Genomic DNA, 17,758 nt, shown 5'->3' on the forward strand with positions numbered 1-17,758 from the left:
TAGTATCCGCCCATGGATTATGAAGAGTTCTTTTCATTAGAACAATTACTTGGTGAAGAAAATCAGCCATATTCAAGTGAATCATCACAGACAAGCAGTGATTTAGAGGATGAATATGCTGCAGAATGGGCATATTCACAAATTGTAAACAACCAGCAACAAACAGAGGTAGGAGAGAAGAGGAGAGACCTCACCATGGAACAGAAAAGGCAGATTGTAGATGCAATACTGCTAAAGATGCAAGGGGGGAACTGCCAAGAGGGTTTCTATCACAACTTGCAAGGCAATTTGACATTCATAGATCAACAATGTCAAGGTTGAACGCTGACATTAAGAAGCAGATGGCACAGGGGAATGTCATTGATGTCAGGTCTAAGAAACTAGGCAGGACTGGGCCTAAACCAAAAGAGTACTCTGATGAGTGGCTTCAATCTGTGCCTCTGTACAAGAGGACCACAGAGAGAAGCTATGCTGGAGCACTTAATGTGTCTCATTCAACAATTCACAGATTAAGAAAGAAAGGAAGACTCAGAACACACACAAGCACAAATCATCCATCTTTAACATCCAATCACAAGGTGGCAAGAATGAAATGGGTGTTAAGTCATATTAACCCCATTCCAAGTCAAGGGAACCCAAAGTTTGTTGACATGCAAGACACAATTCATATTGATGAAAAATGGTTCTATTTGAACCCAAAAACAAGAAAATTCTACCTGCTGCCAAAAGAAGAAGACCCCTACAGATGTTAACAGCCAAAGAGGTTTAAGATTAAGGCCATGTTCATGGCAATGATTGGGAAACCCTTGTATGCAAGAGATGGGACTCTTTTGCATGATGGAAAGTATGTTATCTTTCCATTTGTCAAAAAACAGATGGCAAAGAAAAAGAGTAAAAACAGATAAGCTGGTACAATGGAAACAAAGGCTGTGCAGAATGTAGACAAAGATGCAATCAGGGAAATGCTAATGGACTACATCATCCCAGCAATACATCAACAGTGGCCAGAGGGACTCCCTAAAAATGTCAAAATTCAGTGGGACAATGCAAAACCTCATCAAGTGCTAAAAGATGAAGAGTTTGTTGCTGCATGTCATGTTAATGGCTTCAACATACAAATGGTCTACCAACCAGCACAGTCCCCTGACTTGAATGTGCTAGACCTAGGACTTTTCAAAGTCATACAATCCCTCCAATATCAAGCATTCCCAACTACTCTGGATGACTTAATCAAAGAGGTGGTCAATGCTTACAATGCATTTGAAGCTAAGGCCAACAAGTATATATGGCTAACACTTCAATCAGTCATGATAAATATATTAGAAAAACAAGGCAACAATAACTTTTCACCACCACACATGAAGAAGAAGAAGCTGGAAAGATTAGGTGTTTTACCCAAACACCTACATGTCCCGAAGGAGCTCATTCAACAAACTGTGACATTCCTAGACACAATGTTCATCCCAACACCACATGCAACAGAGGAAGAAGCATACATGGTAGTAGATGCTGACTAAAGTAAAGACATATCAAAAAAGGGACTCTGCCAATGCACAAGGACTGCCACACATAACCTTCATAGTATGTTTAAAATTCTGGTAAGAAATCTTAAGTTTAAGTTACCTATTACCACCTTTTGTTCAAGATCAATGTTTAATGCTTAGGTTATGTGTATTTTGTTGAATCATGGTGAACACATGTAAGGCAGTCATGTAATATAAGGCCTCATTATTTTGAAATGTAATGTGAACTTTGGCATCTTAAATTACTGTATTGCATGATCAATTGTTGGTGTATTATGCTCAAAACACTTAGTACCATCAGTAAGGGTATGCATATATCACAAAGCTGCTCTATGATGTTACCTCAACACCTAGGTCATAAGACCATTGATGGAGCAACACTATCACAGGCAACAATTAATCAAATGAGTCCCTTCATCATTTGGTGTTCACAACAAAGGGCATATTGGGACATGCAATATGGGGGGACCAACTCAAACATCAACCATAAGGCAAGTTATTATCCCTCACAATAAATGGCATACCCAACACACAAACAAATTGTTCTCTCATTACAATGTCATTGAGAACAATGTAGGGACTCAAAAATGTATAAGGCAACAAAATCCATAGGACAGTCCATGCAAATTGGTCATCATTCATCAACAACACATTCCCCTGGCCATATCACCCTTACAAACTCCAACAGCAACTAAGGACCAACAACATCAAGTAAATGAATCATAGCCTTAGGGCATACAATAATCAACATCATGTACTTTAGCATACACAACATCAAATCATCATACATCATCAACCCAGCATACATCATGAATAGCATCAATGTATCTTCAAAAGCATCAACATAGCATACATCATCAACAGTAGCAAGATATCATGAATTCAAGAGCAAAGCACACATAATGTTAACCACAACATCACTGTCACAGGGACTCAAACCCTAACAAACATACAAGGACTCATTTTCCCCCCAAAAACAGGCATTTAAATTAACATAAAATTTCAGGAAAAATAAATTAGAGGGAGAAGAAAGGTTATACGCTACATAGTTAGTTGCCAGAGAACCACTCAGGGTGAACATCCCGCAGAAAATCCATGTAGTCCTCATCAGCAAGCTGCTCAGGGTCAACAGGCAGCCCAGATTTCACCCTTTTCATCCCTGAGAGGGATCCCTTCTTCTGCTGCTTCTCAGAAAGAGACTGACCTCCAGCAACCACAGCCTTAGAACCACCAGATCAAGAAGCACATCCCTTCCCTTTCTTGCGGGACTCAGTCACAGCAGTTTTCCCCTTTCCAGAGCCTTCACCTTCACTCTCCTCTTCCAAATCTATGACCTCAACATGATTTTTAGGGTTTTTTGGAGCAGGATCTGGGTTCACCTCACTTTCTTCATCTAAGGAAATGTACTCAGTAAGTTTGGCACCGCGCTTGCAGCGAAAGTACAGAGGCCTCAACCTAGCCCTGCGCAGAGGTTTAATCTTCCCAGATTCCCTCTCACATATGTATCGAGTGGTTCCTGGAGGAATCTCGTCAATGGGTTTCTCAGGGGGTAGGTTTTCATAGAAGAAAAGTGAAGCGTTAGTGGTGGACTCAGAACTCATTTTTTTTTGGTTAATTTTGCACAGATCTGGAATCGCAGAAAGGAGAATTTAAAAGAAGATGAAGGAAACAGAGAAAGGGAGAAAATGAATTAGGGTTTCGAAAGATCAGGAGAGAGAAAGAGAGAATGTTATATAGAGAGGAGAGAGAAGGGAGAGTAAAGAGCCATGGAGTTATTGCAGGTAGTTGAAGACTGCAACCAATGGAGTAGTTGGGAAGATGAACTGATTTGTTCATCAATTTCTCAGAATATAAAGAGAGGAAATTTGGGGGGGAGGGGGTTAATTTTTTTTGGTGGGAATCATTAACTCTTGATTAGATATAACTAGGTTAAGTGTATCTAGATTAGTATAAATCAGCATAGTAATCCTGTTATAATAAGGGCAAATATGTAACTTTACCTTTAATTACTAAAAGAGGAAAAAAAAATTTGTTGCAAGAAATGTGAACCACCCAAATATGGTAAATGTTGCAAGAAATAAGAAACGGAGGGAGTACTTGAATTTTGCGACGGAAAATAGTGCCCGTCAGAAGCAATCTGTCGCTATTTAGCCTATTTCTAGTAGTGATAGCTTGTCTCCCTCAGTGTGTATGAAGAGACAATTCATGTTTCTTTCGTTGCTCGTTCCTGATCCTAAAAACCCTAAGGGCAACTTGGATGTGTATATGCAACTGTTGGTAGAAGAGTTGAAACAATTATGGGAAGTTGGCGCAAAAGCTTACAAAATTTCAAGGAAACAGAATTTCAATCTTAGAGAAAGTCACTTAAGCCATTTTTGGATGAGTTTGGATGAAAATGGTTCCTCAAACTTAAGTAATTGGTCTTTTATGTGATTTTAGATCATAGACACCCTAAACTACTAAATGTTGACATGTTTTGAGGAAGAATGAGTTCATTTGAAAAGAAATGAAGAAAACGGGTAAAGTAGAATTCATATATGCCTTACTTAGTTCTATTTTGATGAAAATGATCCCTAAAACTTGGTAAATTGCTTCTTTTAAGTGATTTCAAGATATAACCACCTATAACTATGTAATATTGAGATGTTAACGAGTTCAATTGATAAGAATTTAAGAAAATAGGCAAAGTAGAAGTCACTTAAGCCATTTTTGGATGAGTTTGGATGAAAATGGTTCCTCAAACTTAAGTAATTGGTTCTTTTTTGATGAAAATGATTCCTAAAACTTAGTAAATTGCTTCTTTTTTTGTTTTTTTTATGTGATTTAAGACCATAACTATGTAATATTGAGATGTTATTAGAAATAATGAGTTCATTTTGGCTAAATTTGCTTGAACATCTAAAAATATACATAAAACTTATGTTGTTGGTAGTTTTTTTAAACAATATATGTTTGTATAATGTATATCTTGTAGGAGGCCTACCAGAAAGATTAAAGAAGCAAGCACTCAAGGGATTCAGAAGAGTTCGAATGAGTTGTACTGGGAGACTGTGGGTGGTCGCAACAACAAGGGTCGTGTGAGGGGACTTGCCAAAGTGGAGAGTTATCCTATGGCAACCGGATGGGTTGAGTTTCCAGGCCTTCATATCATTACATGTCGCCCGTTATTTCTCAGATGTAGGATCATATGGACTATAGGGTGCAGGCTCTTCGCAGTGAAGTCCGAAGTGAAATGGAAGTCGAGATGCAAGCCTAAATTCAAGCTGAAGTGACCGAAATAGAGAGGAGAAACCAGGAGAGGTGGGATGAGTTGATGCGTCGATTCCCTAGCAACGACGCATGTTCCACCATTCAGCCTCAGCATCAAGACCCCAGGGACGGTGGAGGAGCAGGCCAGGGTACCCCGGCGAATGTTTAGCATAGCTTTTGTTTATGTAGTATGCACATGTACTTGATTCGGATTATGTATCATTTGATTATGTCTAGCATAGCTTTTATTTATATATATGTATTTTCTTAATTCGATCCTGGATTTAATTTTATCAGGAATTAGGTGTAGAAGGTATATGTTTCAAATGCTGCTAAAAAAATAAAACAAATTTTGTGGAAATTACTGTAAAATTTCCGACGGAAATTCTGAGGCCATAATCCGTAGCAAAATAGGAATTTGCGACAGAATTTCACATGAGAAAATCCGCTGGAAAAATGAATATTCCGATGGAATACGAAGCTGAGCACTCGGGGCATAAGGGCCCCATCGCAAATTTGCGACGGAAAATTAATCCTTTAGAATATTCATTTTTCCGAAACGATGCTTTTTATTTAGAAAAAAAAAGTCAATATTCTAACCTTTTGATTAGAGGTGTCAATTCGGGTAAACAAATCGGGTTAATCTGGATCAAGTTTGACTTGGGTTGGGTCAATTCGGGTAAATATCGTAACATATACGGGTCGAGTCCGGGTTGGGTCATGCTTGAGTCGGGTCTCGTTGAGTCATACATCTTGTCGGGTTTGGGTCGGGTTTAAGTCGGGTCAATAACAAGTCGGGTTACATTTGGGTCGGGTACTCGGGTGAATAATAGGTCGGAAATGATTCGGGTTTTAACGGGTTAAAATGAGTTAGGGTCATTATCGGGTTTGAGTCGGGTTCGTTCAAGTCAATAATTTGCGGGTTATAATCAGGTCGGGTCATTTTCAAGTCGGGTCATGTTCGGGTTTCAAATATATGGTTAATTTAGGTCTCGGGTTGATTTCAGTGTCGGGTCTTATCGGGTTCGGGTACATTTTTCGGGTAGGTTTGTTAACATATGTTTACATTTAATCATTATCTCTTTTTTTTTTTTTTTTTTTTTTGACAAGTACATTTAATCATTATCAATTTCTTCATTTATTACATTTTCACTTATTTTAGGATAAATAATTTCATTTAAGTTCAAATTTGAACTAATGAGATCATGTAAATTTAAGATAAGATATAATAAGTTCATATTAATTCCGATAATAACAAGTCTGGTTGAATTTGGGTTGGAATAATAACAAGTCGTGTTGATTTCGGGTCGGGTTAGTAACAGATCGGGTTGAATTTCGGGTCGGGTTAGTAACATGTCGGGTTAAATTTTGGTCGGGTCAGTTACAGGTTAGGTTGAATTTGAGTTGGGCTTAGTAACGGATCGGGTTAAATTCGAGTTTTGACGGATTAAAACGGGTTTGGGTCAATCTTGATTCAGGTCGGGTTCGGTTGAGGTCAATAATTTACGGGTTATTTTCATGTCGGTTCATGTTCGAGTTCAGGTCAAATACTCAGGTTGAATCGGGTCTAGGGTTGGTTTCAGGTCGGGTCATATCGAGTTTGGGTCACCATTTTTTCGGATTCAAACGGGTCGGTTAATATTCGGGTTCGGGTCGGTTTTTTAGGGTCGGATCAGCTTTTTACTGCTCTATTTTTGATTATCATTTAACAATCCAACTTTCTACCACTATTAACTTCTAATGATCCCTTAAAAAAATTACACATTGAGATCAATGTTCGTGACTTATTGATTATTCCACATCACCTCATTTTATTTTCCTTCCCAATAATTAAAGTATATAAATAAGGAATCAATAACAATCCCAACTTCCCAAGTCCAAGTCCATCACCAAAACCACCACTCTCACCGCCCTTGCCACCTTTCCCAACACGGCAACACCAAAACCACCACTCCGCCACCCTCGCCACCTCTCCATACCAAAACCATCAGTTATCTCCCTCGCCACCGCCTCTCTCATCTACAAAGTCAGAGCATCTCCAGTTGATCCAATCTAATCCACCCAATCATCAACACATTCCAATTCAACTGACCAAATTACTTTCAGGCATTTAATCTAACACCTTGTCTGCATGATCAAAAATTGAAAATAACCAAAATCTATGTACATGTTAATCAATTGCTCACCAATGTAGTCTGCAAATAAAAATCCGAATCAAATTCCTCAAATGTACTTGATCATCGTCATTCGATTTCACCGAAAAATCATCCCATCCCCCACTCACTGTTTTCGGCGGAGAAATTAAATGGGTTTTGAGAAAAAAGAAGAAGAAGAAAAACTGTTGAGCAATCTTTGATTAATTTGATAAATTCTGACTAATTTTCATAACTATTCATTCTAAAACCACTTTCAAAATTCAGATAACACAGGAATTACGAAAAGAAGGAAAAAGAGAAAATTCTTTTAACCCATGCTGTAACATTTTGACTTCTAAAGTTTTGATTAACACCAAAAAAGCACAACTAATTAATAAATAAATCTCATAATTATACACATACCATGAAAAATAGAAAACAAAAAAGAAAGAAAAGAAAGAAAGAAAAAGATGATTTTGGTTACACTTTCTTTCCACCTTTTCTTACTTTTGTAGTTGAAAAAACATTAATTAAAAAAAACACAAAGTGGGCCCCTAAAACACGTCATTTGAAGGCTGCCACATCCCACGAACGTGACAATAGGCCAACACACAAGTAAAATTATTCTTCAGATCGCCAAACTGCTCAAACACAAACACCGTCTCCTTTGTGGGTCCCACTTAGGGATGGCAGTGGATCTGGACCCGACCCGGATCCGTGGATCCAGATCCGTTTTTCACGGATATGGGTCCTCAAATTTTGGACCCGACGGATCCGGGTCGGATCTGGATCCTGTTGAAAAAAACGGATCTGGGTCCGGGTCTATCTCCTAGACCCGGATCCGTTTCAAAAATTTTAAAAAAATTCTAATGGTCATAACTTTCGGCCCAACTCATATTAGAAACCAAAGATACAATTTACAAACCCTAACTTTCTCTCTCTAGTTTCCATTCTCCAATCCCCACTACTCTCCACCCCGTACTCCCTGTCAAATCGGCGGCGAACAAAACGACACGGACTCACCGAGGATCTTCTCCATGTCAAAAATCAGTAGTAGTAGTTCATTTTTGTTTTTGATGTTTCTACTACTCTTGTTCACGTCGCCGACTACGGCGAGCGAAACTCCATCAATTCAGCGATCGAACCTCCATTACTAAGCACCAAGGAGCTTCTCCAAGCGCTTGCCAACCTCCATTTATTAAGTCCCTTCCCTTTCTTCTATGTTATCTTGATATAAATTATACCAAGTAATTCATTTTTTGTTTTTGATTTTTCTATACAAATTTGAAGAAATTCTAGCATAATTATATGTATGTATGTATGCTGCAATTTTGTGTTTTTGATTTAATTTGCTTTTATTTTTTTTAACTTTGTGTTGTTGTTTACTTATTGGTCCAAACAATTAGACAAGAAGTCCCACAAAAATTTTAACAGATTCAATGTCTTTGTCGATTCAACTAGCCTAATCGAAAAGAACTCAACAATAAGCCTTGCCTGCATATATAATTATATACTAAAGCTATAATAAATTTATTTCATTAAAAATTAAAAGTAAAGGAACAATTTAGGCCAAAACGTATAGAATCTATTTTGGACCCGTTTTGGACCCGTTTTGGACCCGGATCCGATGGACCCGTCGGATCTGGATCTGGGTCTTCATTTTCCAGACCCGACGGATCCGGGGCGGATCTGGATCCATGTTTAAAAAACGGATCTGGATCCGGGTCCACCTGGACCCGGTCCAGATCCGACCCGTTGCCATCCCTAGTCCCACTCTTCTCGGAACTTCCGTGACCATGACCCTCCCAGTTTTTCCCGCCGCTCTCTCTCTTCAATCTCCACCGTTCATTTACTTCCTAACATCAACGGTTTAGATTTAGTTTTAAATCTGCCAACTAGGATGCCTTGCCACGTCATTGTACCATCCGACGGTACAGAGCTTCCCTATTACTCCACTTCAGAAGATCTACTCCGTCCGAATTTCGTGGGACCATGCGCGTTAATTAAGGAAATATTTTAGTAGTACCTGTTACTGACTACAGCTACAGGTGGGGGTTCATTCTAACTGGGTACTCACATCTTAGTTATATATGGTAAATTTTATTTAAAACGTGGATTTTATTAGGTTTTTTACTTAATTAGATTTCCGAAATTGAGAAATTTTGACTTGATGGAAATTATACGGATTTTTACTGCTGTTAATTAGATTCTCTTTTTATACTCGTAAATCTTACACGATTTATCACTCGTACCTTTTTTAAACCTTACGATATTTATCTACTCGTGTTAATTCTTGTAAAAGACGGACTTATAACATTTATATTATGAGATTTCTTTTTACGAAATATGTTAGGAGTGTTATGAGATTATTACTCCGTTTAGTTCTCTACCAATGAAATCCTTACGTTTTACTTTTTATGGTTTTTTAAGTTTAAAATGTCCTATTTACGGGGTAGAAAAGTTTGAGTATGATTTAAATCTTATGGTTTGACAGTCTTAGCGAAAAAACACATTTACATGAGATTTTTGTAAATTTATTTTGATTTTCAAAACCAAACTTTTAATAATATTTGCAAATACGGATTATATAAGTAGATATACTTGCGTTTAAAATTTAAACTAAAAATTTTAGAAAAGTAAAGGGAAGAATTTAGGGTTTGGTTCCAAAAGGAGTAAAAAAACATGTTCAAAAGAATAGTTTGATCAACAATGTAATGTAAGATCAATTGTCTAACATGATCCTAGCTTTTATCAATTATTATTATATACTCGTATTATAGACTCCCATTTCAATCGAATTAAATAATGAGGAATGTAACTTTACAATATAATAGATAGATGGTGGGAAATATAATTAAAGATTTTGATTGATTAAGAAGGAGATCGGTTGTTAATAAATTAACATAATCAATTCAATACAATAATAGTATCAATAATAATAATAAATTAATACAGTAATAATAATAATTAAGTTTAAAAAAATTGGAAGCTTATGAGGGAAGAAAGATATTGGTGCCACGTGGAGGTAGGTTTAAAAAGGGTAGGAGCTACTGACATAGAAAATCGAACGGAGAGGATGATGCCATGTCAGTAAAGAGTAAGGATAGCCGTTAGATGGATGACAAAATGAAGGGCTGAGATTGAAGGATTGTACTAGATTGGGATAGATCCAGCCCTCCACGAGGCTATAGGGGTGGGTTAGGCAGATGAAATGAAATGAAATACCCCAAAAAGAAGATGAGATAGGAGAGAGAGAAAAATAGAGAGTAGGAAAAGAGGACAACACACACAGAAAAACCAAGAGAGAGAAAGTGAAGACTTAGAGAGAGAAGCAGAAGAAGAGGAAACGAAAGTGAACATCTTTCGATTTTTTTGATTTTTGGAAGATCTGAAGAAGAGGTAATCGATTTCACCGGAGTTGTTGATTTCGTCGGAGGAATTTCCGCCATTTTTTCCGGCGAAATTTGGTTGAGGAAGGAAAAGAGGTGAAGAGGTTTGGAGATATGAGATTGGTTACTTGTTATCTCTCTGAGTAAGGAAGATGATGGATAGGAATAGAGAAGCAAGAAGAGCGGCGGCGATGACTAATGGCTTGCCTAGAAGAAGGCATAGAACCACTACTGGCGGCGGGAGTTTAAGGGAGTCTCCAGGTTTAGATCTGTTAACTATTGATTTTCATTGTTTTTTTGTGTTTTTTGGGAGTTTTGATTTTGATTTTGACTTTGTTGTGGTTGTTGGTGCAGAGGACGATGGTCCGTTGGAATTACAGGAGACGGCGGCGAGATTACGAGATCGAACGGTGAAGAAGGAGAGAGATCGGGAGATTAGAGACCGAGACCGAGACCGGGACAGAGACCGCGACAGAGACCGGGAGAGGGAGCGAGATAGATTGAGGAGTAAACGACGGCGAGGGGATAAGTATATGCACGGGAGTAATAGAGAAGACGGCGGCGGAGGTGGTGGTGGTGTTGGTGGAGTAGATGATAGCTCAGAAGAAAGCGTAAATGATGAGGAGGATGATGATGGTCCGGTTCGATACGTTCCGCCATCGAATCCGGTTCCTATTTCATCGACATCGGGGGCATCTACTCTTACCAGTCACCGGAAAAGCTTTCCTCCGCCGAACAGGGTTCTTCCTACGTGGAAGGCTCCTGATGAAATGATCGGAGTTTCTATCCCCCGGAAAGCTCGCTCTGGTTAGACTCACTGTGATTTGGGTTTTTTGTTTTTTTTTTGAATTGTTGAATTAATTTAATTTAATTTAATTTAATTTGGATTTTTGATTGATTTTGGATTGATTTTGATGTAATTGCAGCTTCAACGAAGAGAGGACATGATTGTTGGAGTTCAGCTGGTGGTGTAGGAGGAAGCGGAGAGCAAATAAGCCGACAGCCGTCATCGTCACCGGTAAGGTCAACTATGACAGCTGCGCCGTCGCAAGCGGTGGCGGCACTACCAACTCCGTCACAAGCGCAACAACCAATGTCACCGTCATCGTCAAATATTTCAATAAAGAAGAAAATTGTCAGTGTTCTATTCATCCCAATATTCACCCCCTTGTTCCTCAGTGATGTTTGTATGTGTTTCTGTGGATTTGACTCTGTTCTATTCCGGTGTAGAAGGCGGCTAATGGACCGAAACAACAACGGCCCCCAAAATCGTCTTCGAAATCGTCGCCATCGACTCAGGACGCCATTGAAATTGAGGTCGCTGAAGTTCTATATGGGCTGATGAAGCAATCTCAAGCCCCATCGAAGCAAGACGGTGGGATGATAAATGATTCAGCTAAATTGGATTCTAGATCTGTTAATGATTCTAAATCCAGAGTTTCATCTCCTGTTACAAATTCCCCTTCAATTCATCATCATCATCTTACTAATTGTTCCAATCCTTCTACTTCATCTTCAACTGCCCCTCCTTTAACCACCGTTGGTAAGTTCAATCGCTTCTCACCCAAATTCATTTCTTAGTTCTTAATTGTTAGTAATTGGTAATGGGTGATTTTGTTATTGATAAATTTGTGATTGAAATATACAGCGCCAAAGCGAAAGCGGCCGAGGCCATACCCAGAAGACATCCCCACCGGTTTCGGCCCTCGCAGCAGCCCCATTACATCGACCCCAAAGCCAGAATCAGATCAAGCACCAAAGCAAGAAGCGGCGTCTCCAAGCATGGACAAGAACAACATAGGATCCGCCATTGAAAATGGGGGCGATTCGACAAGTTTACAGGATCTCACAGCCGAGACGCCGCTACCGCCGTCGGCAAAAGCGATAAACAATGGTATCCTCTCAGATGCAAAGCAAGGTATGGTGGAAGAATCATCAACTGGGATAAGAAATGGGATGGTGGTGAGAGCAGCAAAAGTAGAGGAAGCTTCGTCATCTTCACCAAAGTTGGAATCTCCTCATACTCAAAATCATGATCGTGTTGAATCCTCCACCACTACTTCCACTAAACCGTCAGTGTCAATCAAATTATTCCCCTCATTTTTTCACATTAATTTCCCACTTTTCTCATTTCATAATTTAATTCAATTTAATTTATTTCCCTTTTTTTCAAAAATCATGCAGCAATTCATCCTTCGTTGAACAAGATAATCACAGAGAAGATAAATATGAGATAGATCTCATGGTGGGTATTTTTTAATTTTAATTTTTGTTTCCATCAATTTTTCCAATTTTTTTTTATTTAATTTATGTATAAATTTAAATTAAATTAATGGGAAAATGAAAATGCAGGCGCCACCACCGCAATCAAGAACATCACCGGAAAGGGAGGAGGAGATGGCTTCGTACGGTGGAGGAGAAGAGAAGTCGATGGTCACGGAAAGGGAAGCGGTGAGTAGGGGAAAAGATGGGACCCACTTCTGTTTTTGTCGATCTAAATTTTTGTTTTTTGGTAGTTTGTACGATTTTAATTATTATATGGAAAACTGTGATGTGGTTGTGGGAGTAGTACTAGAACTACCTTTAATTAATTTTGATTTTCTTTCTTTCAATTTTTTTTTATTATAATTATTTTTTGACTTGGTCAATTTATTCGGTGGGTGGGTTTGTATTTAATCTTTACAGGAGGCAAAGCCGTGTGCAAAGCCGAAAGAGGAGGATGATGAAAAGGTTGTCAAAAGTAGAGATGCTGCTAGTGGTAGTGGTATTGGTATTGGTGGTGGGGCGGAATTAAATAAGAATGAGGCGGCGACGGGGGTGGACGGGTTGTCGATGGGCCGAAAGCCGAGGTTGGTGTCGTCGTCGCAACCGGTGCCGCAGCAGCTGAATCTGAATAGTAAGGATACTCAGTTTGATTTGGAGAGGTGTGGTAGTAGTGTGAATGAAGATAAATTGAATTTTCAAAAGCAGCAGCCTACACCGCCCAAAACCACCAGGGATGATGCTAATACAGACAAACCTGGTGAGTGTTTTTATTCCTTAATTTTAATTAACTTGGGAATTAATTTTTGATAAACTCGAGGTTTTTCAAAACTCGTAATTAGTCTGGGATTCTGGGTTGTTTTTATTTTAAAAAAAATATTTTATATTTTTAATAGTATAATTATTTTAATAAAATATTGAAAAATGCAGGAGGTCAATTGGGTTCAGCGCCGCTGCCAATGTCAGTACCTGGAGGATGGCATGGAGGGCTTCCACCCATGGGGTACGGTCGTTTTTTAATTTTCATGAAATCTCTTGATTTTATTTTTACTGTGATAAACTTAATTTATCCCCAAAAAAAGGAAAAAATGTATAAAAAATTAAAGTAACACAATTATTGATGAGCAGATATGTGGGACCATTGCAAGGAGTTGTTTCAATGGATGGGACCCCAATGGCTTCTCCACCAATTCAGGTAATGCTTTTAATTTAATGCCTTTTTTATTATTTTATTTATATTTAATCCAATTGCAATATACAAATGGTTGGTCTACTTTAATTGCTGATATAATAATTAGATATGGTGTGATGATGGTGACTATAACTTCAATTTTTTTATATAATTGTGTAGTCCCCTCATTTTCTGTTCTCACAACCAAGGCCAAAGAGATGTGCCACACATTGCTACATTGCAAGGAGTATATCAGTTCATCAGCAGATGATGAAGATGAATCCGTTCTGGCCGGCCGCAGCAGCGACTGCGGTTGCTGGGACTTCTCCTCTCTTTGGTGCCAAGCCTTACAACTTGAATATGGTGCCCCCAGCTGATTTGGCTGCTGCTGCTGGGAGGGGTATGGTGGTCAGTTCTTCACAGGACAATAAAGGCCAGCCTTTTACTTTCTTCCCGGGTCAGTCTGCTTCTTCGACGAAGGATAAGTCGTCTCCTCAGCCTCCCAATGCCCCTGATTCTGCTCAGAAAAAGCAGTATATGCTTCAGCCTGCATTGCCCCCTGGTGCTCCCAGTAATATGATGGTAAGTTTTCTGTCATTTATTCAATTCTGTTATAAATTTTCTTCTTTTTCTGGCATGAGTGGATTTTGAAACTTTGTTTGTTTGTTGGAATTTCAGCATGGCCCTGCATTGTTCTTCCCAATGGGCCAACAACAGGCGGCAGTGGCAAATGCACGTCCAAACTCCACAAAATCGCCATCAACAGGCGTGAATGCAGCTTCTGCTAGTGCAGCTACTTCATCTCCTATGGGTGCTGCTCCTCTAGCTAATTCGAATTCTGGGCCTGCCATGAGCTTTAGTTACCCGAACATGGGTGGGAATGAGGCTCAGTTTATGGCGATTCTAGGGAATGGACCATATCCTTTCCCAATTCCTGCACATGTTGGAGCAGCGCCTCCTTATAGAGGATCCCATCCACAACCAATGTCGTTCTACAACGGCTCTTTCTACTCTTCACAAATGCTTCATCCTTCACAAATGCAGCAACAGCAAGCTGTACAGCCATCTCAGTCCATGCAAATCCAACAGCAAAATCAGCAAAATGCTAGTCTCTCCACCGCTTCCTCATCCTCCCAGAAGCATTTGCAAAATCAACAACAGCGGCCCCAGGGAAGCAGTGCGCCTGGTGCTGGGAACCCGAATCAAGGCTTGCAGAATTTTCAAGCAGCCAAAGGTCGGATGTCGCAAACTCATCCTGACATGGGTGGTGAGGATAGCCCATCAACTGCTGATAGTCGTAACAGGCCAAACATGAATGTTTATGGTCAGAACTTTGCAATGCCCTTCCATTCGCCCAACTTTGCAATGATGACCCCACCTTCTTCAATGGGAAGCAATGCTGCCGGTGTTCCTAATGGTAATCTTGGTGATAAGAAGCAGCAACAACCCCAGCAGCCTCCTGCTTTTCCCATGTCTTTTGCTACTATGAATGGTGCTGCCACTCCTGGCCTTGATATGTCATCAATAGCGCACAATCACCCTCTTATGCAGGGTCTTCCAGATTCTGCCAGACAGAACTATCAAATTATGGCTGTTGCAGCTGCAGCCCAAGCTGCACAGCAGAAGAAGAATAATTATCGTGGTCCAGAGGATGGGAAAACTGGGGCAAACTCTGCCACTGATCCTTCTAATGCTGATGAGGAAAGGAAGGCCATGGCTGCAAGAGCTTCTGCAGCGTCAGCTGGCCAGTCCATTGCTTTTTCGAGGGAGTTTGCCGAGAATTCTATGGCAACAATGCCCGGGAACAACGTTGTTGATACCTCAGCTCGAAGCCTAAATATGATGCATGGGTCATCTGGTCGCCCAACTCGTTCTCCTGGACCTAATTCTGTGAGCAATTCTAGTGTTTCGAATTCTCAGCAACAGCAGCAGCAACAACAACAACAACAACAACAAATGCTCTTCCCTAAACAGCAGCAATATGCAGCTCCTAGTTCTGGCAGTGGCCGTAGCAAGACTCCCACCAGTAACGGAAATGTCTATCCTGATCATCTCAATTCATCATCTATCATGGCTGCCAAGTTTCCCAACTCTTTATCCGGCTTTCCCCCTCTTGTACAGACGAGTGGTGGCCCTGTTCAGTCTCAGCAGTGGAAGAACTCTGTTAGGCCGAATACGCCTCAAGTTTCTTCTCCATCTGTTGCTACGTCGACTGCTTCTAACATGAAGAACCTTTCCCAGCAGCAGCAGCAGCAGCAGCAAGGAAGGTCCCAACAAAACCACACACAAATCTCTTTTGGAGCAAATGCTGGTAACTCTAAAACATCCTCTGCATCACAAGGGCAGCAAAACCTGCATAATAACCAAGGCCCTTCTTCGCCAATGATGGTTGGGTCTCCCTCAAACTCCTCGGTATCGAAGGGTGCTAGCGGAAGCCCAAGGACAACTGCTAGTGCATCCACTGGGAACAAAGCGGGGGCCCAAGGAGCAACATTTTCGTCGCAGCAGGGGAAGAACTCTCCATCTTTAACTAGCCAAAAGCCATCCATTCTTGGCAGTCCCCATATCATGTCTAGCTCAGGCAACAAGCCCCAGATGCAGCAGTCTCAGCAGCAGCCTCAATTGTCAAAGCAAAGTATTCAGCAAGCTCAATTGTTCTTTTCAAATGCTTACATGCAGGCTTCTGCTAATACTTCTGCTGCTATGGCTAATAGTGGGTATTACATTCAAAGGCATAGGCCTGATAGTCAGCAGCATCAGCAGCAACAGCAACAACAACAACATCACCACCACCATCAGCAACAAGGATCAAAATCTCAAGGGTCAGGACCCCCCACTTCATCGAGTGGAATGTTGTCATTGTGTACTCCAGCTTCTCTAGCTAATACAAGCACGTCTGATCCAGCAAAAGCTGTGGCAGCGGCTGCATTTGCTAACAATATGAAGGGTGGTATACCATCACAGGGGATGTATCATGCTGCTCAGTTTGCTGCTCAATCTGCTGGGGGTGCCCATCAATTGATGCCCGCAGGCTTTCCGTATGTTCATGCTGTTTCTACAGCAGTCCAGGTGAAACCATCTGAGCAGAAGCAGCCTGCTGGTGAGTAAAAATTATGCCCTTTTTGGTGCTTGCATTTTCCATATCCCCGAATTATTTTGTAAGAACGAACAAAGAGTCTTGAATAATGCTTGAACAAAGAACGGGGGGAAACTGTGCATTTACAAAGGAATTTTGTGGGAGTCTCCAGCACAAATGAAATGACAATTTGAATGCATGCTGGCAGCCTGAGAAGAAATAACAGGAAGAAGTTGATGATGATGATGATATCGATGTTGCTTTGATGGAACCTGCAACAATCGAAATTTTGCACTTGGAAGAAGTGGCTGAAAGGTCATCCTTGCAAATTGCAATGGTGTTCTGGCGGCAATGCGATAGTGATGTTGGTCGATATAGACAGTGGTGGGGGGGTTGGTTAGATGGAGGGAGCTGTAGATTGGAAGTCATGGCCCTCTCCATTTCTGTAAACAGTGAAAGAGACGGTGGGAAGGTTACTTTGTAGGGAGTTAGGAAGAAATGGAAAAAATTTCATATAATTTCCCTGTCATCATGTGAATCCTATTTTGACAGGCTACAATAGTTTGATGTAAGAACAAAATTTCCTTACTTCACTTGCTTAAGAAAAAGAAAGATTTTGGTCCCTTTTTTCTTTCTTGTTTTTATATTGATTTTTTTGTTATGAAATATATAGAAATTAGAGGATTAAGAGAAGAAGGTAATAAGAGAAGTATTACTACTTTTATGTATTACTCTTGGTAATATTTTGTGTGTCATACAAGTGAAATTACATGGCTATTTATAGTAGTAAAAACCACTATTACATTGTGGGCTATAACCTTAGAGGGTGGCAATTAGGGTTGGCTACTACATTAAATGTAATGAAGAAATTGGAGTGTGGACATTCACACCTTGACTAAATTAATTAACTCTTAACACTCCCCCTTGAATGTCCATACAGAATAGGATATATG

At 40.0% G+C, this 17,758-nt stretch overlaps 2 protein-coding genes across 3 annotated transcripts; both read left to right on the forward strand.

Moving 5' to 3' along the window:
• Positions 1-914: 914 nt before the first annotated feature.
• Positions 915-1,517, forward strand: LOC145607177 (uncharacterized). Its single transcript, XM_081662918.1, has one exon. The coding sequence runs from the start codon at positions 915-917 to the stop codon at positions 1,515-1,517; it is 603 nt and encodes a 200-aa protein (XP_081519044.1).
• Positions 1,518-10,106: 8,589 nt separating this feature from the next.
• Positions 10,107-17,428, forward strand: LOC145609107 (protein TIME FOR COFFEE-like). 2 transcript variants are annotated; one of them, XM_081664665.1, is made up of 12 exons: positions 10,107-10,557; positions 10,651-11,103; positions 11,223-11,431; positions 11,527-11,839; positions 11,945-12,368; positions 12,481-12,541; positions 12,649-12,747; positions 12,982-13,318; positions 13,489-13,561; positions 13,687-13,753; positions 13,910-14,311; positions 14,408-17,428. In XM_081664665.1, exons 1-12 carry the CDS (start codon positions 10,449-10,451, stop codon positions 16,835-16,837), a joined length of 4,977 nt encoding a protein of 1,658 aa, XP_081520791.1. In that variant the 5' UTR covers positions 10,107-10,448; the 3' UTR covers positions 16,838-17,428. The 2 variants fall into 2 exon arrangements, with proteins under 2 accessions (XP_081520791.1, XP_081520793.1); XM_081664667.1 differs by having other exon boundaries at positions 11,530-11,839.
• The last annotated feature ends 330 nt before the right edge of the window (positions 17,429-17,758 follow it).

Source organism: Chenopodium album, chromosome 23 (assembly GCF_948465745.1).
Source record: "Chenopodium album chromosome 23, dcCheAlbu1.1, whole genome shotgun sequence".
Classification (NCBI taxonomy): domain Eukaryota; kingdom Viridiplantae; phylum Streptophyta; class Magnoliopsida; order Caryophyllales; family Amaranthaceae; genus Chenopodium; species Chenopodium album.

Excerpts from the sequence above, each read along its gene's own strand:
- LOC145607177 (XM_081662918.1), top strand. The coding sequence starts at position 915 with ATGGAAACAAAGGCTGTGCAGAATGTAGACAAAGATGCAATCAGGGAA.
- LOC145609107 (XM_081664665.1), top strand. The coding sequence starts at position 10,449 with ATGATGGATAGGAATAGAGAAGCAAGAAGAGCGGCGGCGATGACTAAT. Across the intron at positions 10,558-10,650 it reads GAGTTTAAGGGAGTCTCCAG|AGGACGATGGTCCGTTGGAA; the intron begins GTTTAGATCTGT and ends TTGTTGGTGCAG. Across the intron at positions 12,542-12,648 it reads AATATGAGATAGATCTCATG|GCGCCACCACCGCAATCAAG; the intron begins GTGGGTATTTTT and ends ATGAAAATGCAG.